At 48.0% G+C, this 22,529-nt stretch overlaps 5 protein-coding genes across 5 annotated transcripts; 3 read left to right on the top strand and 2 right to left on the bottom strand.

Moving 5' to 3' along the window:
- Positions 1-6,325: 6,325 nt before the first annotated feature.
- Positions 6,326-9,505, top strand: ANOM_011224 (DNA-directed DNA polymerase POL5; the record flags this gene model as incomplete). Its single annotated transcript, XM_015556480.1, has 5 exons — positions 6,326-6,697; positions 6,750-7,335; positions 7,391-8,208; positions 8,263-8,568; positions 8,627-9,505. The coding sequence occupies 5 exons, from the start codon at positions 6,326-6,328 to the stop codon at positions 9,503-9,505; spliced, it is 2,961 nt and encodes a 986-aa protein (XP_015402235.1).
- A 208-nt stretch (positions 9,506-9,713) lies between these two features.
- ANOM_011223 (MOSC domain-containing protein) lies at positions 9,714-10,763 on the bottom strand (the record flags this gene model as incomplete). The annotated part of the gene is made up of 1 exon (XM_015556479.1): positions 9,714-10,763. The coding sequence occupies one exon, from the start codon at positions 10,761-10,763 to the stop codon at positions 9,714-9,716; it is 1,050 nt and encodes a 349-aa protein (XP_015402234.1).
- A 628-nt stretch (positions 10,764-11,391) lies between these two features.
- ANOM_011222 (putative pyroglutamyl peptidase type I) lies at positions 11,392-12,487 on the bottom strand (the record flags this gene model as incomplete). Its single annotated transcript, XM_015556478.1, has 2 exons — positions 12,181-12,487; positions 11,392-12,096 (listed from the first exon to the last, which is right to left on the bottom strand). The coding sequence occupies exons 1-2, from the start codon at positions 12,289-12,291 to the stop codon at positions 11,392-11,394; spliced, it is 816 nt and encodes a 271-aa protein (XP_015402236.1). The 5' UTR covers positions 12,292-12,487.
- A 999-nt stretch (positions 12,488-13,486) lies between these two features.
- Positions 13,487-15,376, top strand: ANOM_011221 (cytochrome P450; the record flags this gene model as incomplete). The annotated part of the gene is made up of 6 exons (XM_015556477.1): positions 13,487-13,711; positions 13,788-13,904; positions 13,951-14,059; positions 14,113-14,181; positions 14,243-14,848; positions 14,925-15,376. 6 exons carry the CDS (start codon positions 13,487-13,489, stop codon positions 15,374-15,376), a joined length of 1,578 nt encoding a protein of 525 aa, XP_015402232.1.
- A 3,842-nt stretch (positions 15,377-19,218) lies between these two features.
- On the top strand, positions 19,219-21,173 carry ANOM_011220 (uncharacterized protein; the record flags this gene model as incomplete). The annotated part of the gene is made up of 2 exons (XM_015556476.1): positions 19,219-20,766; positions 20,856-21,173. The coding sequence occupies 2 exons, from the start codon at positions 19,219-19,221 to the stop codon at positions 21,171-21,173; spliced, it is 1,866 nt and encodes a 621-aa protein (XP_015402233.1).
- Positions 21,174-22,529: the final 1,356 nt, after the last annotated feature.

Raw genomic sequence — 22,529 nt, 5'->3', positions numbered from 1 at the left:
TGACAATAATATTGATTTCGCGACAGACTCAAACTAAATCTCTTAGTTTGTGCGGTCGCAATTGCGCATTGGCCCGATCGCGACATTTGTAAGCTTTTAGGCGTCGCTTGACATTCAGCTGAGCTCTCGCGGTCGGCAACCACGGAGGGACTAGTGGTGACTATCATCGTATCTCGGGCCCTCCGATCTCTTGAGTGGCAGCGGTGGTAACGAGTGAGAAGGCCAGGATTGGGATCCATCCATCGTAGCCGCCGTGACAGGACCAAGTGCTGCGCATTGCATTGATTGCAATCTGACAACCAATCCAGACAACTCCGAGGTCCGGACTAAGGCATCCTCGTCACCTCACCAGTTGTTTCGGTCTGGCCGTCGCGTCAGAGCCTTGGAGCCTTGGCCCGCGTCCCTCTGCGGGGTTAACCCTGCCTTAGTCTCTTTCATTGGCCCATCGGGGCGCTTTTAGCGCTCGTGCTACCTTGTCTCCCTGCAACTTTACTCGGTCTTTCTCCATTGTGTACGGAAATCCGTCCTTGCAACTTGTTACTAAATATTGCTCGCCTTCAAAAGAAGAAAAAGTGGGTAGGATGGTGATGTCACATGAGGTGTGGGGGGGGAAGAGAAAGGATGTCTTACATCTTCCAGTTTTTGTCTTCCTTGTCCCCGCGCCCGATGTCATGACTCTTGTTTCAGAAAGTCTATGCCGTGTCTAGACGTCAGCACTACTTGCTTGCATATACAAAACCTACAGATAAGGTAGTATGTTGTCCATGGGTCGCGAACGAGTAAACAAACGGAACCTTGGAACCAAGACCCAAAGACGCGACCATCATGCGCAGTCCCGTGACTGGTGGTTAACCGACTTCAATGATATCACCCTGCTGCCGATCCTCCTCTCCTCATCCACCTTGCTTTTTGCTGGCAAGGTTAGTTCCCACACCCCCCAAAACCACACGTGTGGGAATTCACCAATTATTCCACCCTGCGCTTGGGTCTCTATCTCTCGAGATAATCTATTTTCGAGCTACACAGCCCTTATCAAAACCCTCACCTTTCCCATTTGAGGTAGTCTACTGATTATCTCGATCCGGGAGCGATCGGCAGAGCTATGAGTCGTGCTAATTAGCAGAGCAGCTGTAGCTTTACCACTAACAGACTCACTAGCAGCCTTACTCGGCCTCACCTCGCCTTGCGATTCGTCCGTCCACCACATTCTTGGCGTTTGCCGCCCGCACTTCCTCACGCCATGTGCGTGGTTCCAAAGTCTGACATTTACTGGTACCCCCATTAACTAGTAAAACTGAGTTATTTCCTTCATAAAAAAATTCTTATCCACTATGTCTCTCCCAGAAAACAATATCTTTGCTTCAAACTCCAATGGCCTCAATCTAGGAGTTTTTTTATTTGACGCCCTGGATCAATATCTCCCCCATACATAACGTAGGCACCGAAAGTTAAGTAGCTCAAAGCTTAATATCTATAAACTCCTATCTGCCACGGATCAGGATGCGATGCAACCCCACTTCCATCCCTCGATCATTGGGAATATCTCAAACCTGCAGATGGCGACTGATGTGGTCGGTTATCATTGATGAGGACTCGGTATGAGATCCGATCCATGCATCTGGTTGTGCCATCTAACTTTCTCCGCTCGTATCTCGACGACCGTGCACATTGATTGAGTTGGCCACCTCTGCCTGATATACTTTTTATCCGCGATAGTCAAAGAGATCCTTGAAACTTAGATCCTCGATAGAGGGACCTGTCGCGTATGTACGGAGTAGTACATGCATGATCATATCTTCGCCACTAGACTATCAATCGATATCAATATTCCACCCCTCCCCATGTATCCCACCACACACCCTCGTGCTTGCAAATCCCTCACCCAAACCACCAATCCTCACGCGAGGGCGAATAAAATCACCACCCACACGTAAACAAACACTTGCAGCACCAAGACGTGCCCATATGCAAGTAATAACTAACCCCCCCCAAAGGGCGGAGATGGTTCCCATCCCTAGATTACCCCATCGCCATCCCCCACACACCCACCGATAGAATCAAAACCCAGTAGCCCACGATCCCAAAGTAACACCCTTACCCAAAAACAACCCAAAAAAAAGACTAAAGCCAATCCACCCAATATGAAACCAATACAACATCCCTCTATTCACCCGACCCATCCCATTAACCCCCGTTAAAAATCTCCTATCCTCCCTCCTGCGCAGATAAATCCCCGATAATAAACGTCCCCACCACCCTTGCTTCGACTCCTCCGCCCCTTCGAAGGTAACGCTCAACCCCGGCCCTGCCCTACGCTGCACGACTCAAACACCGCCAAAACACCGAAAGAGAGAAGGGGGGGGAGGAATAAGGAAAACGAAACCTCACCGCCAGAGCATGATTTCCGTGCCTTACAGCCCGGCGCACATCCATTCCCACATAGTAGGGCAAGTGGAGCCCGAAGCAACGGCTCAGGGAGGGTTTTGGGTGGGCCGAGCTCTTATCAAATCAATACATTGTTTGGAAAGAGGGGGGTGGATTCTAATATTGGAAGACTATGCGATTGATAGGAGATTTCAAACCAGGGGGGAGGGGGAATTGAATTCCCTTGTTCCAGGGTCCCAGGTAGACGAGGATTCTGGGGAAGTGGCTGGGGGGAAATCATTGATATTCGTATGCGCAGACTGGCAGACTTGCAGAACTGTACATGCAAAATAAACTTCTGTTGGAGAGAACGTTAATCAGCGGTTCGGAGACATCTACCAGGCATCCCATCCCGTCTTGGTCAACGGTGATGAGTGAACTCGGCCCGCATTCTGCATGCCAGACTGCCAGTCCTGCTCTTGTGGAATGTTCGATGAGGATTCCTGGTCTTGCGTATTCTGGCATTGATATGGAAGTGGGCTTGGGTATGGGGAGCGTTGTGTGTAGTCTGCATTCTTGGGGATAGACTGTGGACTAGGGAGTAAGGGGGTGTGGGATCGTCTGGCTGAACGGGGTCTTGTATATCTAATTGTAGCATTCGCCGTTAATTGGGCGGTATACGTTTGCTATAGGGCAAGGATTGACGTGTAGGGATTAACTAGTAGGATATTTCACGGTGTTTTTGGGCGCTGTTGGTAGTCTTAGGATGAGCTTGGCCGGAGCTTCTCTGATGCTTGGTAGTGGGGTCATTGGGCGTTGAAGGATACATTGTTGTCGGTGGAGCGGCATTTGTTTGAGTGTTTGTTGATGACTTGGACTGGGGAAGAGATAGGTGGATGGTTGACGGGGTTTGGTTGACAGGTTTGCTCGAGCTGTGGTTTGTACCAGGTAGAGAAAACATTCCGTTACTACTTTTTTGTTTAGGTTTACATTGGCTCAAGAGGAGGGCATTGTCATTTGTTTGTTATGGTGAATCTATAACAGCTTTAGTAGTTCCTCGCGGCAAACGTGTTATATTCCGCAAGAAGCAATCTAGTTTACGAAGTGCAGATTATTATAGGATAGTTGTGTTGTCGGAGCAAACGCGTAGTGTTTGGTTGCTTCGATATATATGCAGTTCTCGAAGAACTTTGTCATTATTAGCACTTATTGCCAGTGACCGCACATATATATTCTCACTATCAGCAGTGCCTGAATGTTTGCTACTCGGAAACATCGATCCGTATTTACTCTAGCCCTGTACCACAGTACATAAACTATGTCACTCATCCACAAAGATAGATGCTGGTGAATTTCCTAACCAAGCGTAAGCCTCGAACCACCTTGATAGAACAGCTTTGTTACTCGTCTTTGGCCGATAGATGTCTACTATAGTCTGACAGCCATGAAGCAGAGTAACATATATAGATAATTTGCTATATAGCTGGCTCCTTTTCTTCTGGGGTAGGTCTGATACTAGGAAAGAATAACATCGCCTGATATATATACTTCCTGGTTTCGAACACCTACGCAATAGACCAGTCAGAAACGAAAAACGACTCAATATGCATCATATACTTTTGCAAGAACAAGCTACAATTCTAGACCACTTTTCATGCTATCGTTCACTCGAGAACTGGCTCTCCCTCAGCTAAACTGGGCACATGATCCTATGTTTCTTAAATATGGAAGAGCCCCCATGACAGTCTTGCTTAGAAGCGTTTAAAGCACCTGGAGGTATCCCAGCTCAAGCTATTCCTACCATAACCTCTTTTTGTTACCTCTTTACTTCTTTTTACTACCTCTTTACCTCTTTCGTTACCTCATTTTACCTTTTTTAAGCACTTATAGGCAGCGAGTTGAATATTATCAACACCTTGATATAAAGAGATAATAGAAAGAGGTGAAAAAGGTAACAAAAAGAGGTAGAACAGGTATCAAAAAGTGGTAAAAATGACTTGTTTTGCCGCCTCACTCAAAGATTGTCCGTGCTAAGCTGATATCAACAGACCTCCATACCAGATTTGCTACTCTCGTGCTGGAATCGTCACCTTGATCGCTTCGAGCGTAACTCGATGCAGAACTGAGGACTCTGTCTACACTAGGCTTCTGAAGTCCTGTTGATGTATATATAAAAGCACAAGTTTGTCACTTCCGAATTAGATGACGGAACACTTCTCATCATAGGTTCATGAAGCGAATATGTAACCTACAGATGGGCCATCGTGCTCTTTGGCTGCTCTGACTGCCCCCCAAGTGCTCCGAAAAGTCGACGGTGATCTTTCCGGCAAACCATTTTTTATTCCTTCCAGTTGTATGTATGTAGTTACCTCCCCCGGCAATTATTTATTCTAATATTCTCTTTACAGCGAGTGGAACCGGCCCATATGCACGCCATCTAGCCAAGAACGTTTTCAAAACAGGGAACCGAATCACTAGAGTCTCCACATTGACAGTCCCGAAATTTGAAGAATTACTAGGTGACTTGACGTCGGCAGGTGAGAGTGACTATTGTCTACTAGGGCCTTTTCTCAACCACATGCTGATCTCACATGCACAGTAGTTGGCTGTACGACGCAAGATCCAATTGCAGAGATCGCAGCGCAGTTTATCTATTTCTCTTCGACACTATCGGTCTCACAACAGGAATAGCTGCCGTTTTTGCGATCGGATGGATGTATCATCTCAATTTCTGCATTGCCGCCTGGTGACCTACTAGGCTGCTACAGGTTCGGATCTGATGCGTCTACCGCGCAACCCGACAATACGGATCTATGCTCGGGTGGCACTCAATCTGCAGGATTGCTTCCGTAAAAGGCGAACACTGTTCCAGAATGTTCGTTTGAGTATATCTGGGTGGAGCCGAAGCAGGATCTGGATATTTTGGGCACTTGCTTGAGGGAGGAAAGCTAAGGCTGGTCGTGGGAAATGTTGTTAGCTTTGATGGCATTGAGGCGGTTTGACGGGTATGTCAAGTTATATATAATGCAAGGGAGTTTTTGTTAAGGCTGTCGTCAAAATGGAGGAGTTGACAGTAAACCGCAGGAAGAACAGGCAAAGAGTTGTCTCCATTTTTCTCCTGTCAGAGGACAGATTTTCTGAACTAGTATATAATACTACTTGTAAAATACGGTCAGTACAAGTTAGTATTGTCTGTCATACATCGATTTTCAGTTTGTGAGATCATTTGGTATTTAGAACGATGTATAAATCAGCCAAACTTTACTATTGACGTTGGCACATATCGTGGTTCCGATGACGGCCTGTGCATTGTGATATATAATGTGGCAAGACAGAGATTTTTGTGACCTATTTGTTGCACGGCTTGTACTATTCGACATGTAATTCTTTACAGAGATCAGAGACGAAAGACCATCTCAAGAATCGCATTAGGCATATATCATGCCGTACGCATCATCACGAACGTAATCCAGTCGCCGAAAGAAGAGTGGCACTCTTTGCAAACTGACCGAATCCCCAGTGCGGAATAGAGCTTTGCGGTCTCGAACACCGAGATATGCAAGCGCGTTAATATATGAAATCACATTGAAGATCAGGATGAGAAATTACCGATCCAGAAATGATCTTCAATCTTTTCTTCAGATTCGGTGGACGTTGCTATACTTCAAGTGTGTTTATATTGTATTGGCGTTGCTGTAGAAATAGGAACCTTACTACAAACAGCAGGCGGTGGAGGATCCAAAAGCGGTGGTCGATTGCTTTATCGATAACGCTAACCCAAACCGGTAAGTAACCTTGTCGCAAAATGAATTTTCGTTGGGCCAAACCATCGACATTTGATAGTAAATCTTCAGACAACATCAATCTAAACATATCAAATTACCTTTATTCTTCGCGCGGGGCCATCGTGTGATTGGAGAGCGTGTGAATCTAGATAAACTGAACCCACTTTCCTGCGGCAATGGCGCAACATCAGGCCGGTTCTAAGAAGAGACGCCGCGAGCCAGTCAACGTTGATACCAAGCTGGTGGAAATATACGAAGATCTTGCAAGCGAGAAAGATGAGATCAGACTGAAAGCTGCGCAAGCGCTGGTGTCGCAATTTACGCCCGACAAGGATGCCACAGATGAACAGATCAAAAAGACCCTGCTGAGACTCTTCCGCGGCCTCTGCAGTAGCAGAAAGGCTGCGCGCATTGGTTTTTCTATCGCCTTGACTGAGATTCTGTCTCAAGTTCTGTCCAACCCCAGAGAGTCTTCGGAAATCGATATCCCGAAGGTCGTGGGGTTCTGGGAGTCACAGTCTAGCGCTTCCGGAAGCGAGTCAGGTCAGGTATGTTTAAAGATTCCCCTGCCTGTGTTCCGTTGCTAATGGAATTATGAAGGAACAAAGAGATCATCACTTTGGACGCCTATTTGGTGCTGAGGCTATTATCAAGTCTGGTATTCTTTTCAAGCCCAAGGCGCCTTTCTCTGAGTGGACCAAACTCTTAGATCTGGTCTTTGATCTGGCCAAGAAGAAGCCATGGATCCGGGAAGAATGCGGCTGGATCGTGTACCGCTGTGTGTATGAATTATCTGCTCAGAAGGCCGACGCAAAGTTCGTGGAATCAGCTCTTGAGCGTCTTTGCACAAATGACCTGGCACGGACACCAGAGGGAGTTTCCATTTGGCTAGCGGCTAAGGACTTATTCCCCAAAGTGCATCTTCCTAGTAAAGTATGGAAACATGACGACCCATTGGACGCCAAGGAGAGGAATCAGCTGGCAAAGGTCATGAAGGAATCCTCAGTGTCTGAGGCCGAAGGTGAAAATAAGGGTAGTAAGGCTAAGGCATCGGGCGTGTGGAATTCAAAGCTTCACTTTGCTTGGGATGCTGTGTTATCCAGGCTTAGCGAAACATCAGCAAAGGAAAGCAAATCAAAGACCTCTCGGCTTAGCTTCATTGATTTCTGGACAGAGGTTGTCGACAGTACGTCTCCCTGTTTGCCCTAACAAAGGTATTGGTTCTAACTAACCTTAAATAGATGGTCTGTTTGCCGCTTCCTCCTCGGACGAGCGTAAATACTGGGGCTTCCTTCTCTTCGTCAAGGTGTTGAATGAGAGCCCCTTGCCATTGGCTTCCCTTGTGTTCACAAAGAACCTTGTGAGGTGCCTTACGAATCAGCTCGCCGTTGAGGACCGATACCTTCACCGTATGGCAACCAAGGCTGCTAAGACCATCCAGACCCGCGTGTCAAAGGAACCTGAATTTGCTGCAGCCTCGATCAGTGGTTTGATGGGCTCGGCGGGCTCAGTGAACTTTGACCAAGTCACCAAGACCAAGACGGTGGAGAAGATCGTGGTTGAGGCCAACCCAGATGCGCTCAAGCAGATTGTGCCCCTCTTCGAAAAGCTCATCGCATGCCCAGGCACAAGTGACAGCAAAGCTGCTGCCTCAAGCCGCCAGTTCCTTGCTGGCTTGCTTCTGTCCATTGTTAGGTCTCGGGCTTCCGCCAGCGATGAATCAGAAGAGAGCTCTAAGGAGGTGCTCGAACACATTCTGTTCACTTTCGTGCGATTTGCCTACTTTGTGGAGAAAGACGGTGAAAGCCGTGGCCAGACCGCTGCTGAGCCAGCCCTCACTCAGCAGACTCAGGAGCTCTTCCGGAGCAGGATCAACTCCTGTCTGAACAGTCTGATCGCCAATCAGAAGTACACAACTGATCTTCCTTATGCGGTTGTCCGCAAGATTCGGGATGCAGCCAAGTCGGAGGAGTATGGCAAGTTTATCATCGCTATGGATGATACCCTACAGGATTCAGTGAAGGGCGCATTCAAGTCGCTGAAGAAATTGTCCAGCACGGTTCGTCAACCCGAAATTTGCTGACTACCCCAAACCCAGTCTAACGATATACAGGATAAGAAGGATGATACCGCGGGCATTGATGCGTTCAAGCTTCTTTACTCTATGACCATTCTTCAAGTGTACAACGGCGATGCTGATGCTGTTTCCATGCTGGACGAACTTGACTTCTGCTTCTCAAAGATCTTCGGAGACAAGAAGTCCAAGAAGGAAGAGACAGCAGATGCTTCCGATGCGCTGGTGGAGATTCTTCTGAGTTTCGCATCGAAGCCTTCCCAGCTCTTCCGTCGTATGAGTGAACAAGTCTTCAGTGCTTTCGCCGATAAGATTTCTGAGAATGGATTGGATTCTCTGGTCTCCGTATGTGTTTTGCCCCTCTTCGTTCTGACGTTCATCGAAACTAACCACATATCTCTAGATCTTGGAAGCGAAGGAGAGTCTTGCAGGCCAGCAAGAGATGTTCGAACAGGATGATGAAGGAGAAGAAGATGAGGAAATGATGGATATTGATGAAGACGACAGCGACGTCGAAGTTGTTGACGCAGAGGGCTCAGACGATGACGACGACGAAGACGAGGAGGAAGGATCCGAAGAGGAAGAAGACGGAAACGAGGACGAGGAGGCTATCTTCGAGGCCAAGCTTGCCGAAGCACTCGGACCGCACCGTGCAAACCAAGACCTGAACGATGACGAGGAAGACTCAGACGCCGACATGAACGACGATGAGATGGAACAGGTAGACCAGCAGCTTGCTAAGGTATTCCAGGCACGCCGGGATGCCCTGAGCAAAAACAAAGACAAGAAAGACGCCAAGGGGAACATGGTTAACTTCAAGAACCGTGTTCTTGACCTTCTTGAGATCTACGTCAAGAAATGTCACTCGAAACTCTTGGCTCTCGATCTCCTTCTCCCTCTTCTGCGTCTTACTCGCAAGTCTACCGTCAAGCAGATTTCGAACAAGGCCAACTCTGTGCTGCGCGATTACACGAGACTGTGCAAGGGTTCTGCTCTACCCAAGTTAGAATCCGTCGAGCCTGCCTGGGAACTCCTGAACTCGATCCACAAGGAAGCCAGCCACAGCGGCCCGCCCTCGCATGCTTCGTCTTGCAGCCTGGCAAGTCTTCTTATGGTTAAGGTTCTCGTCGCACACGACAAGGACAACATCTCGGGCATTGTGGATGTCTACGCCGAGACCCGAAAGCAGCAGTTCCTGAGCAAGAAATGCCATGTGCAGCCTTTGTTCTTCAGCGAGTGGAGCAACTGGTGTGTCTCCGCCAGCAAGCAGATGAAGAACTGAGCGTTGCTTCCTTGTCTCCCAGACTAGTACATAGGTTTCTTTAATCAAAACAGCCACTTTTATGGTATTGTAACATATTCCTACATATCCCGGACACAAAAATCAAAAGGTATCTCAAACACAAACATTGACCACACACAAACCAAGAGAACAAGCCATCGTTAGCTAGTAACGTCCCAACCACCCACCCATACATCCAACCAGTTACCTAAAACCCCTTAATATACCGATGTTCGTTCGTAACCTCAAGCACATCAAACCTCATACCGACCTCCAATGCCCCCTCCCCTCTGGGCGCACAAAGCATGCCAAAACAAGGCTTATACTTCATGCCCTCATCCACCCTCCGATAACTCATCAGCGTATCCCACGGCTGCGTCTTATGCTTCTCCGCCGTATCGGGGTCCACATTCGGCACCTGACACCTGGCACACCTGGCCAGGACATCAAACTCCAGCACCTTCCCTGCGCCATCAGCAATCCTCACGACCTTCCACTCATCCTCCACCCAAGGCTCACCCCCCTTCACAATGACATTAGCCCGGAACCGCTCCACGCCAATCGGGTCCACGCCCTTCTCCGCCAGCCGAGAATTCAGCTCCGCTATCGACGCCTCCGAGGCAACAAGCACGGGATGCACATCGGGGAAATTCACACTCTGCGTCCTTCCCAGAAGCCTCGGGTCCCCGTTGCCGCGCATCACCCTCGGCGTCGGACCCTTATAAACGAGACAGACGTCACGCCCCAGGAACGCGCTAAACGGGCCATTGACCTCCGGCCCGTAGATGTAGGCGTCCGTGTCAATGTCCCAGATCTTGACCTGGCCCAGGGTCGTGTGGGCGTCTAGCCACGCGGTGTCTGGCCGGAGGGGCACGCGGACCTCCTTGTCAGCAACGCCCGTGAATGTAACCACCAGGAACTGGCTGTCCGCGCTGAGAGCGGTGTTGATGAGCGTCATCTGCGGGATCTGCCGGATAGTCAGGAAATCGTGCGTGTTGGCGTCGATGAGCATCCACCGCCGGTCGAGGTCTAGGCCTTCCATGTGCAGCGTTGTCTTCTCCAAGCTGAGCCCGCGGCATGATTTGATCGGGTACACTCTCAGACACGTAATTTCGCTGCTGGGGTGCTTCTTTTTCTGCGTGTTGGGGAGCACTTTGGTTTTCAGCCAGTTTGGGATTTGCGGGTATAGAAGGGGGATGGTTAGGAGGGTTAGAACCGTCGCTATTGTGAAGGTTTTGGGGGTGTCTAGGTCTAGCATTTCTTTTTTTTCCCCTTCTCTTTCTTTTCTTTTGGTTTGCTTTTGGCTTGTTTTTTTTTTTTTCTTTTTTTTTTCTATATGCGGGTTTGCTTGCGCGCTGTAGATAGACTACGTTTCGCGGTCTTTTTATAGTGTTGGAAAAGTGACCGGCATATGGAGACGGATGAGTAAGCTTTGGGATCCACCTTCCGGTGGGTTTGGCTTCGGGCTGGTGGCCGTTGTCCTTATACTTGATTCCGCAGATTCCCGCTTCATGCTCTCGGTGTTTGTATCGGTCTCGGGATTTGATGAATGTCGTCAGAAGTCGTTTGAAATCCTTCCCGTCGGAAAAATCTACACAGACGGACACGGTACAACAAATATCAGGCTCGATAACTGTTTATATTCATCGATAGTAGTCAGAGGGTAGATAATGTATCCGAACCCTGATAAACATGTATAACTCAACATGAAAGACCAGGGAAAGTAGTCCCCTAAGAACAAATAATCACTCGAGAATTGAGTGACTGTAACCAAAAGCGCATCTGGAACCCGGATAGTGCACCGCGCCGTAGAAATGCAAGTATATATCTCGCCCAGTGCTCATGTTCTTGCTTTGCAAAAAGATACTAGCAACCTGGATGCCTCTCTATACCTGCCCGCTAACCCAGCTTGTTACAAGAGCTTTGATCAATCCGGCGGCAATATCTGTCCCTCTCTCAATGTCCTCGTCGGCACAAGATCCAGGCACATGGAAGAACACAACGTTTCTGTGCTGGCCTTGTTGAAACGCCTGTGCCAGGCTTGTATAAAAGATGAACTCGCAGAGGTAGCGTCCAGCGTCCTCTGATATCCGAACGTCTGCGCCGGGAGATACAAAGGACTTCCATGTGCTGAGGAAGTCCACATTGGGCGGCTGGGGGTTGAGACCCTTCTGTACTATGCCTGTGGGATCCGTCGCAGGACCAGCCTGGAGCACTGGCGGGAGCTGGTGCTCCCTCCATACCTTCTCTCCATCTTCATAACCGATTCTGCCTTTGATATCGGACAAATGGTAAGAATCTCGATGTGCCTTGGTCTCAATTGAATAGTATGATCTTGTGGCCGCTATGCCCATATGGAGCACGATGTCTGGTCGTCGACCTCCATGGGACTCGGCATAATCCTCTAGGATGGCTGGAATGGCTGTTCGCACTGTTGAGTAGGCGACGGGAATGGGAGATGGATGCACGTGAATTGAAATTCGGCGAGAAGAAGGCCCGGATCCAGACGGCTTCGCCGAAGGAAGGTCAAGTGACTGTGGTAGAGAGGAGGCAATCAAATACGAGGCATTGACGATGTTGGTTTTAAACGGCTAGTATGTTGTCAGCATGAAGGAAAAATCGGAAGCCAAGACGATCGAAGAACCACAAGCCAAGTATAAGACAGCTCAACTTACACCAAATCCTGTCACTAGTACCGAGACTTCATCTGGATCTGTCAAAGATGACGGAGCAAGACCAGGTACCTCCGTCTCGGGTACCGCTACGGGTGGGCCAAAGTCTCCCATGACTGGTGGATAGATTTAAGGAAAGTTAGGGGATCTGCGTGGAAACAACGTCTCTGTATCACAGTACGCGATAGCGATTCAAGCCACACTAAGGACAAAGATGAGGGACCAAGGATATATTAAAGATATCGAGGAGCTTCCCCCGCAATACAACCACCGCATGCGGGTCTTGGCATCACGCGATACTGATATCGATAAGGTGATAAGACACATGACCTCCCTTCTTGACCGCCAACCAAGCTTGAAGTATCAACATGCTCTTGACACCTGTGCTATTGATCCTGTGGTACTTTCTCGGGATGATATGAGGTAATCTTGCGTCGCATGTCTTCTGGCCGCTGCTGATTGTGCTCTTCGTTTCCGAGTCCTTGACCGACCATTTCCCCCTTGCTCCAGTGGGGGCAACCCGAAGACCATTGGGCAGCTCAGAAAGTTCACTAGTGAAAACGAGCTGTAATGTGTACTCGATAGTTGAGGATCACCGCTCGCTTGGTTAATAGCGCTGGTCTTCACCCAATTACCTTGCGATTAGAAGACAATGAAGGAGACTTGGGCAGGGATCCCTCCAAGCGAACAAATCAAGGAGATTTGGTATGTCATCTCAGAGATGCCGTACGACCCACTTCTTTCTATCCGGGACATCTTAATATTAGATACAACTACTCACGGTGGCTCCTCCCGTCCCAAGTATGTGCAGCAAGATGGAGCTAGTGCTGAACATTTACGGGCATAAAATTATGCTGTGAACATCTGAAACCCTACGACTAATCCCTCGAAAAGTTGCCGCTGTCCATGCGGCGCAATATGGAAGACAACTTGAACACAACGACATGCCTATTTAGGAAACCCAACTGCCTATCATCATTCTCCGCCCTGAGAGCCACCCCCATGCACCAAACAAAGAAATAATGTGCGGGGAGGGCCTGACAAGGTGGATGGCTGACAGTCTCGACCCATCGTCGGCAGCCGGCGGAGCCACTGTGGTTCATTGTTCAGTGTAGCCCAAGGTACCTCATCGTATTCAGCGTATCGAATATATCCCCACTTCGGATGTCACTCATTCCGTGCAAAGGGGGCTATAGAATCAGTCAATTGGAGGGCAGTTGTGTGCTTAGCGTGGGTATATAAGGCCACATCTAAAGCAAGAGGGCAGGGGCATATTCTCTGATTGATTGGCACGGAAAGCTATTACAAGATGCCTGCACTTGCTGAAATTCTTGAGAGCCATTACCTCTTCCAAGGTATTGCAGTGGCGTTGACTCTGATATTTGTGTCCAACTTTTACAGAGAACTCGCGGATGGCTTGCCATACCGTAAAATTCCCCTCGTGGGGAGAAGTAGATGGGAGATCTCGAACACCAAAGCCAAAAAGCTCTTCGTCACCTCTGCAAAGGATCTGATGGTGCAAGGATTTAGCCAGGTGTGTGACGAGTCTCGTCCTATCCTCGAACGCAGAAAGACAAGAGGAGATTTAGGACACTGACACTTGGTTTTAGGGTAGAACCGTCTTTCAGGCCATGTTTACTACTGGCCCGACCATAGTTCTGCACCCTTCTTATGTGGATGAGTTGAAAAACCATCCACATTTAGACTTCAGGGGGGCGATTAAAAAGGTAATCACTTATAGCAGTCGGCAAAGCCAAATATTGACGATCTCAGCTCTTCTTTGGTGCAACCATACGAGGGTTCGAGCCCTTTGGCGAACAAACGAATCCAACAATTGGCATAGAAGTGATCAATAAGAAGTTAACGCATATGCTGAGTATGGGTTTGTTGCTGAAAGAAATTGCCTTTGTTTCTAATAACTTTATCTTTCTGTAGGCCAGTTAACTATTCCTTTGTCAAAGGAAACCGCTGCTGTGTTGACGGACAAACTACCTGGATCCGACGGTATGAAGCATGACAGCAAAGTTTAGAAAGTCACTCACTGATGGTAAATGCTGCACGCTAGAATGGAAACCCTTCACTTTCGGACTGGAGGTTCCGCATATTGTGGCTCGTGTGTCGTCGCTGGTGTTTATGGGAGAGAAGATATGTCGGAATGAAGCATGGTTGAATGTATCAGTCAATTACACCATTGATGCGTTCAACGCGGCTCGTGAACTCAGAGACTGGCCAGCAGTTTCTCGGCCATTCATACACTGGCTGCTGCCATCGATGCAAAAGGTTCGACACCACAAAAGGGTGGCAGCTGAGATTGTTCAACAAGAGATCAATAGGAGAGACATGATCCGAGAAGGTACACTGCCAGAGGACAACCCCCCTAGAACGCATACAGATGCCCTAGATTGGTTTCGAGAAGTTGCTGCAGGCCGTCCCTACGACGAGACAGTAACGCAGATCGCTCTTTCTGTAGCGGCAATTCACACGACGTCGAATATGCTTACGAATGTGATGTATGACTTGACGGCCCATCCGGAATACATCCAACCATTGAGAGACGAGATCAAGGCTATCGTGGAAGATGACGGCATCCTGAAGAAGCCCAGTCTTTCTAAGATGAAGTTGATGGACAGTGTCATGAAAGAGAGTCAACGCATCAATCCTGTATCTATCGGTAAGCGATTTTGGAGCCGTCTGTCCTGTCCAACTGCTCGTGGTATTAGCCTGCTGACGTGCTCCTTTGCGAAAAGCCTTCTTCAATCGCGTTGCAACAGAGTCATTCGCGCTCTCCGACGGAACTTATATCCCCAAAGGTGCCAACGTAGTTATGTCAGGCCACTCTATGGAAGATGAGACGATCTATCCCAATGCCAAGGTGTACGACGGCTTTCGGTTTTACAACAAGCGCCAGGAACCTGGCAACGAGCATCGATATCAGTTCGTAACGACCAGTCCAGAACACTTTGGTTTCGGCCACGGCATGCATGCGTGCCCTGGCCGCTTCTTCGCTAACAACGAGATCAAAATTCTCCTTGTACACCTACTGATGAAATACGACTGGAAATTTGCCGACCACGCTGACCGGCCCCAGTCGATTCTGCACGGAACTGAAATTATATGCAACCCCATGGTGAAACTACTTTATAAGTCACGTCAGCCGGAAATTGACTTGTCAGCGTTGGGAGAGGGAACCACTGACTAGTTATTACCTTCTTTACTTTTGATGTCTTTTCTTGATGTGGCATGAATATCTTTTGTCTTTCTTTGATGTCTTTCTTTCCTCTCATTGGAGGCCAAGTGTTGTACTGTGGGAATGCACAGAGACGATGAGAATAGGATCTTTTTTACAGCGGAAAGTAAGGAGTAATCAAGTTTTTCCCTCCATCTGCCAAACCGTATGCATGTGCGGGACACCAGAGGACAAGATCTCCAACAGTTGGGCAACAAAGCACGTAAGGAGGTTTAACACTGAGCACGAGACCCGATGTCGCAACGATCTCATATAACAGCGGTGTTGTCTTCGATAATAAACGACACTGGAGTTACTCGACCAACATTAGTGCCTACTATGATAACTTGCAGATGGGTATGTCTACATTGCGTACACTATATACTACCTAGTTGGGTTCGCATATGCAATTCCAACATAGGATAATTCATGATCCATGGGTAAATCACTGCAGCTGTGGCCAGAGTTCTAACTGCAATTGTTTAAAACGTACCGGTGCATTTGCATGAGAGGTAAGGAGTATGCAGCATGTTGGGCTGGCCTCCATTGGCGGCGAGAATCAAAAAATAAAAGTAACCCCGAAAAAGGAAGTAAACAGTACTTCTGCATTGTTTATATCGACGCGTCGTCCGAATTGATAACAAGTGTCATTGAACTATGGTAACATCCCGAGTGGGTTCGAGCTAAATGGAAGCTATCTTCTGCGTATGGATACACTATGGAGACCTAGACCTCCATGTACTAAAATTAACATCCATTCCCGTCCCCCAAAACTTAGACGAGGCCACTGAGGTATTGGGGGCTGATATTATTAGCCTAATCCGGTGGATTTTTCACTTAGTTCTTGCATAGGGTCTAAGCGATGGACGTATGGACTCCATCCCCAGCCTCCTGGATTTTGGAGGTTCTTTTTTGGAGATTGAAAGAGGAGAACTCTTGTTTATATGGTCCATGCTTTTTTAGTCGATGGAGAAGTGGTTGATAGTGCCGATTTTGCTCAGGAACAGAAGCCTACTAAGGTTAGCCGCCTCAGGTAACCTCCCGCTAACGGCTTAAACTACTTTGGGATGAGATTAGTTCGTGTAACCCGTTGGTAAATTCTAGGGTACTAGTGGACCATGGGAGAAGATACATATATGTGATTGGATAAAAGCCTAGAAGAATACAGTAATGTTACCTGTCGCGCGTAGTCCGCGCGAGAGACGCGTTGACACGCGACACCCCACTTTCCCACGCGTTTGGAGCGGTGGGACTCGGAATCGATGGGCGATAAGCGAAAAAAAAGAGAGATGTATCGGCACATGTCAATGCTTCTCCGCCGTCTTCGTTAGGCACAACGGCAGTTACGGCCATTGACCCCTTCTTTCAACCTCTGCCCTTCAGGACATGCCCGGCACCCTCTGGTGAACCTCGTGCTTCCGGGGATAGATCCAAACGTCTCAATCCGGCGGCGAGGCGGTTAGTCGCGTCTGTCCATCCTCCTAATGCCGGGTGTGGTAAGACTAATGCAAGCCCAGTCTCTGTTGGTTCGTCTGTGACGGTGGTGGAGTACGCTTCTGCATGAGACTGGAGTTCGAGATTTCCAAGACCACTTGGACTCTCTGATGACACTGGCACGAACCACTCAGCGTGACTCCGAAATTCCTGGCCCGAAAATTTCTCCCAGCCACCGACTTTGATCACACGGTTTCCTGGATCTAATATTTTCTGTCTTATTTTTAATTTTCATTTTTTCCTGGCTACTCCTGGGAGAGAGCTCTTGTCGGAACTTCTGCAATGACTGGATGTAGATCACTTGACGTTGTGTGAAATTTGGGAAGTGATAATCTGATAGCCATACGCACACGTCGGTCACATCAATAGGGTTCCCTGACAGTGTGATTTTCCATGCATCCCCCCAATGGGAACGAGGTGTAATAAAACTACGAATAATTCTTCCTGATCGGTGAGCTGATTCGCCAGCAGTGGTTGTAGTGGACATCCCCCCCGAATGTACCTACACCTTACAGTTGGGGGAAATACCACGCAACTGTAGACTCAGAGACGAGGGAGAGACAGTAATAACCATAATACTCAAAAAGGACAAAATCAACAGGGTTGTAACCATCCGAGACATTCAAGTGGGCAAGGTATTTATTATGATCCAGTTCGTGCCGCATAACTTGAGGTCATCACTGACTCCGGATGATTTGTTCGATGGAATGGTTGGGCAACGCGGTGAGGCGGTGGAAGAAGACCCGCCAGTTACTAGTACATCTGACGCTTACCACTAGTACTGATGCTTGCTTGTTAATTTGTGAGTGGAGGAGGTCCCCGTTTTTAGAAACTGGAGGAGATTCTTCTCTGCAGATTTCAAGATAGTAGTATCTAGATTTTTTCTATATATTTTGATTTGTTTTTTCTTGGGTCAATCTGCATTTTGCCATCGAGGGGGAAAAGTAAAAATTAAAGAAAAAACAAAAATTAAAGGTTGATGGCAAAAGAATAAAAATTAAAAATTAAAAAAAAAGCAGTCGAGTCGGATGGCGGACTTGAGCAGTAACAATTCTCCGCATTCCACAAAACCAAGGCATCATCCGTAATTTATTTGGAAATTTCCCCATTTCACGCATTGTGATTTGCTCGATGGCAAAGTTCTCCCTCTGCATCGATTAAATAACCAGAAGGTCCCTAGGGGAAGGTATCCTGTTCACACTAATAACATACATCATCGGTATCTATGGCTGATACGGACTTGGACGTGACATCAATACTATACTTCCTGTACTTCGACCATTCGATGTTTCCAAATAATTAATTAGCATTGACGCCAGCTAACTACCTCTGGAACTAGGGCTGTTAGTGCTTGACGTGGTTCCTTTTCCGATCCTGAGTCGGGCTCCGTTGAGTGGAGACCGTTCCAAAAGCAAAGCCAAAGAACACTCTTGCGCACCGCCAGATTCTGCGCGCTGTCCCGGCGCCTTAGGCTTTGGGGGACCAACGGCCTTAGGCGTTCCCCCTCTGCGTGATCCTCCCGTCCCGTCCTCGTTCCCTTTCCTGCCTCCCTTTCCTCTCCCCGTTTTCTTCCTCGCTTCCTCGTGCACAACCATTTGTTGCTTCTTCCTTTTTATTTTCCTTGATTTATTTTTTTTTCGCCTACGAGCGCGTGGCTCGTACATTCCGTCCCTTTCAATTTCCTTGTCGTTTCTTTTGTGTTGGTCTGGCGTTTTGTGTCAATGACGGGTTTCCCTTCTCTATAGTCCCGGCTATCTTCAGGTACCAGATGGAGCGCGGGAGCCCTTAGATGTGATCACAAGTCAAGATTATATCGCATCGCGTCGACATTCACACAAATACGATCGCTTGCTATCCTTCCGACCACTCACACCTTGACGAGTTTGATTTCCTTGTTTGTTTTCCGCATACTTGTTGTTACGATTAACGAAACGAATCCCCCCCCCCCGAACTTACGCGCCTGGTCAACCTCACCTCAAGTTTGACCAAAGAAGCTGCACCGTTGACGAAAACCAAGACATTTCCTTTTGAACCCCCACCCCTATTGACTTTTACGAACTACTGGTGGACTGCTAGGATAGTAATTTCGGGTGCGCATTCAATTGGGTTAAAGAACGTGTGCGATATTGGATCAAAAAGTCCGCACTTCCCTTGACGCCGAAGATTATACCACTCAGGACGTGCGAAAGCTTTAAAAGAAGCGAAATGATATTGGCATAGGAAGTTTGGAACTGAGACAACTGAATCAACCGACAATTTCAACCATCGCCACCCGGCTTGATTCTAGACCGGTGAGAGATACGACAGGAACGCCGCGCATCATGACTCACCGACGGCAAGGTCTTTCTCGCACCTTGCCGAAAGACTTCACTTTTCCTTCAATAGGGGAGCCCAGGACTCCGGAACGCAACTCAATCCAGCTGGACGTTCCGCCGCCGCCCCCGCGCCATTCTAGTTGTCGTTTGCGCAGGTCCCGTGTGCGCTCAGGGACAGATGTTTTTGCGCAGGCTGAATATGATCGCAAACTTTTCCACCCTAACCCATCAGACATTCCGCTACCGTCCATTGAATTTTCTTCTTCGCATGATGCGACAGACATTCAGTCATGTCTATCCATACCCACAAGCAATGACCGCTTTCTGGCCCCTCCGCGGGATCGCGTAGCGTTAAAGACCCCACCTGCCCAGATCCGTGCAGCCCCAGTCGATCAGTCTACGGAAGATTGGTCAACGGATGATCCTCAGACTATAGGGGAGACCATCGAACGCCCTGGCTCTGCCTGTTCTGATTCTTCAGTCTCGTCGATTGAAACATTTTCCTCTCGGCGCTCAATGGGTGGAAGCTGTACGAGCATGGAAAGTGATAGCTTTGACCCATTTTTCCTTGAAATTCAACCAAAACATGTGGAATCAACTCCAGTGCCCAAGTTCCGGCGGAACAAACCCCCGACTCGAGAACGATGGACAAGGGATATGGACAATCACTTATGGAATACGTATCAGATTTACCTCCAGGATCCTACAATCACCCCCTTCAAGATGACACCGGGAAGTATTCCGCCATTGGGGGTTACTCACCGAGTCGCGCGAGAGGCAAAGAAGACGTGGGAAAGAATGCGTTGCAGACTTACCAAACAGCTTCCTTCCACGTCGCAACAATGTGTAAGCGGTAACTCAACACCAACCCCAAAGACTGACACCCCAAAGAACATATGGCCTAAATCGGAGGCGTCGACCAGGAGGAGATTAAAATATTTGTGCAAGAGGAAGTTCTGTATTGCGCCTCATTACCAAAGACTGATGATGTCCCGAAGCCCGACACCTGCCTTGGACATGGTCTCTCGCTCGTCGCGAGAATCGTCTCAAGCAGAGGCCTCCACAAGTGGCTCGGCAGTTTACGCCACGCGCGATCTAGGTATATCTCTTGTCTCCAGCTCAGTTCCTGGGCCCTTAACACAGTTGGCAATGGAGGAACCGCCAAATAGTAACAGTGGCGAATGGTTCAGTCAGCCCGTACCATGTAACGTTCCTCATGGCGCGATCGACCCATTCGCAAATAGACCGTTTAGCTTTGATGAACGGGAGATGGCACCCCGACTGGGATCTCCGTTTACCTATCACACGTGGGGTCCTAATAACTCGAGGAAACGAGTCCAACGCCATACGCCTAGAGCTCGAAGAGAAACAATCCATGTTACAGGCTCTCGGTTGCGGTCACCTCCCCGTATGGACTTATTCTCAAATGCGGACAACCATCATGTTGCTCGCGATTCAATGGCAGCCGTGGAATCTCCGAGCGATGAAGAAACACGACAAAACTTAGAGGAGCTCTTCCGACAGGGAAAACTCAATGACATTGGCCAGCGTCGCGTACGAATTCGAAACCGTGGAGCCACTATGAGTTCGGTTAATTCTGGAGGCCTTGATCAGCTCTTTTCCCCGCCATCGTCTTCATCTAGAATGATGAGAGCCATCGCGAGGAAAAGCCCGCTCCTCACCTGCGGAACCTTAGTGGGGAGGCTATCAAACGACTTGGTTCACCTTTCAAGATTGACCCACCTAAACGAGCCGGCGACTCGCCGGCCAGATTTATCAGGCATGCACCGTCCCGTTCGGAGCCTTTTGCACGTGGACTTCTGCCTCAGGCCAGACAGACAGCTCAAGTTGGCGGCCAGGGAACGTCGAATACCCTGCCATACGATCCAACTGAACCTGGTCTATCGGATGCAGAGCGGATCCGGAGACAGATTCTGAACATGTCTTACTCACGACAATAAGCCTGGTGTTACTTTGCCCGAGCACAATTGGCTATTCAGGAATCTGTCTTGATGGATCTGTTTTGATTACCGTGTTGACTTCGAATTACTCCTTGAATAATGACCTGGACGATCTACTGCGACTTGGCTTTTGTAGGCCAAGCGAATAATGACAGCAATGGCATTAACGACTAATGATATTGAAAGACAAAAACGAAACAAAAAAAGAACAACATTCTCCTGCTCTCACAATCTAAGACAAACAACGACAAAATGATACAAAAAAAAGCCGAAAAGAAACAAAAACCTTGACAATTTCGAGATTAGCTTTGACATCTGGGCTATCCCACGGTGCAAGCCCTATGCCAATTTGATGTCGGACTGCGTGACAATTCCAGTGTTTTCAGAATGGCCTCGTTATGCTTCAAAGCTGAACACTGATGTGCGAGTCAACTTTGGCCGACTATTCAACCGAGCCGACAGAAATTCAGTTTTCCTTCCCATTTTCTCCTATATTCGAACATCAAATACTCTCTTTTCTTTCTTTACTATCTCTCAGCAGCATCGGATATCAAACGACCCAATGTACGGCCCCGTTGGATAGCATGCATGCCCGATGCTGCATTGACAACATTCTCCGGTCTCGTTTCATTGGGTTCCACCGAATATGCACTCATACACTCTCTGAATTTTCTTTTTCTTCTCCAAACCGACCAATTCATTCTCTTCAACATACCAGATACATCGACTGAATACAGACTACATCAACCGAAAACTAAAAAAGAAAACTAAAAAATTCACCCACCCACGTCTATCCTTGAACCGTCTTCATCTTTCCCCATTTCCTCTATCTCCCATTGGAATCCCCTCCACCAACATTTGCAAAAAAAAAAATCATCACGCCGTTTGTTTTGCCTTATGATGAGCAGTGTTGCATCTTTTCTCAGCATGCGTGATGATTGGAATGGAGAGACGCCGATATTGATTGAAACGACATAGACGAAACGACCATGATGCTGCTCAGTGACGAAAGCGTTTTTAACGGCCTTGTGCAGCGTTCAGTTCAGTCCCAGTCTGATTGAATTTTTTTCTCTTCTCTTATATTCTGATTTTTCTTTTCTTCCTATTTATTGCATTAAACCCAACCCGACCAACCTACTATACTTACTCAAATCTATTCCAAGAAAATCCGAAAATCAGTTTTTAACCGAAGCCAATCTCTTGACTACTTACTTACTTATCCTCTCGCCCTCTCTGAAAGAACTACATTACTTTACCATTACATTTTAGCCTCTTCTTCTTCTTCTTCTTCTTCTTCTTCTTCTTCTTCTTCTTCTTCTTCTTCTTCTTCTTCTTCTTCTTCTTCTTCTTCTTCTT

The sequence above is a fragment of the Aspergillus nomiae genome (genome assembly GCF_001204775.2).
Source record: "Aspergillus nomiae NRRL 13137 chromosome Unknown contig00465, whole genome shotgun sequence".
In the NCBI taxonomy this organism is placed as follows: Eukaryota; Fungi; Ascomycota; class Eurotiomycetes; order Eurotiales; family Aspergillaceae; genus Aspergillus; species Aspergillus nomiae.
This window is presented reverse-complemented; position numbering and strand designations above follow the sequence as displayed.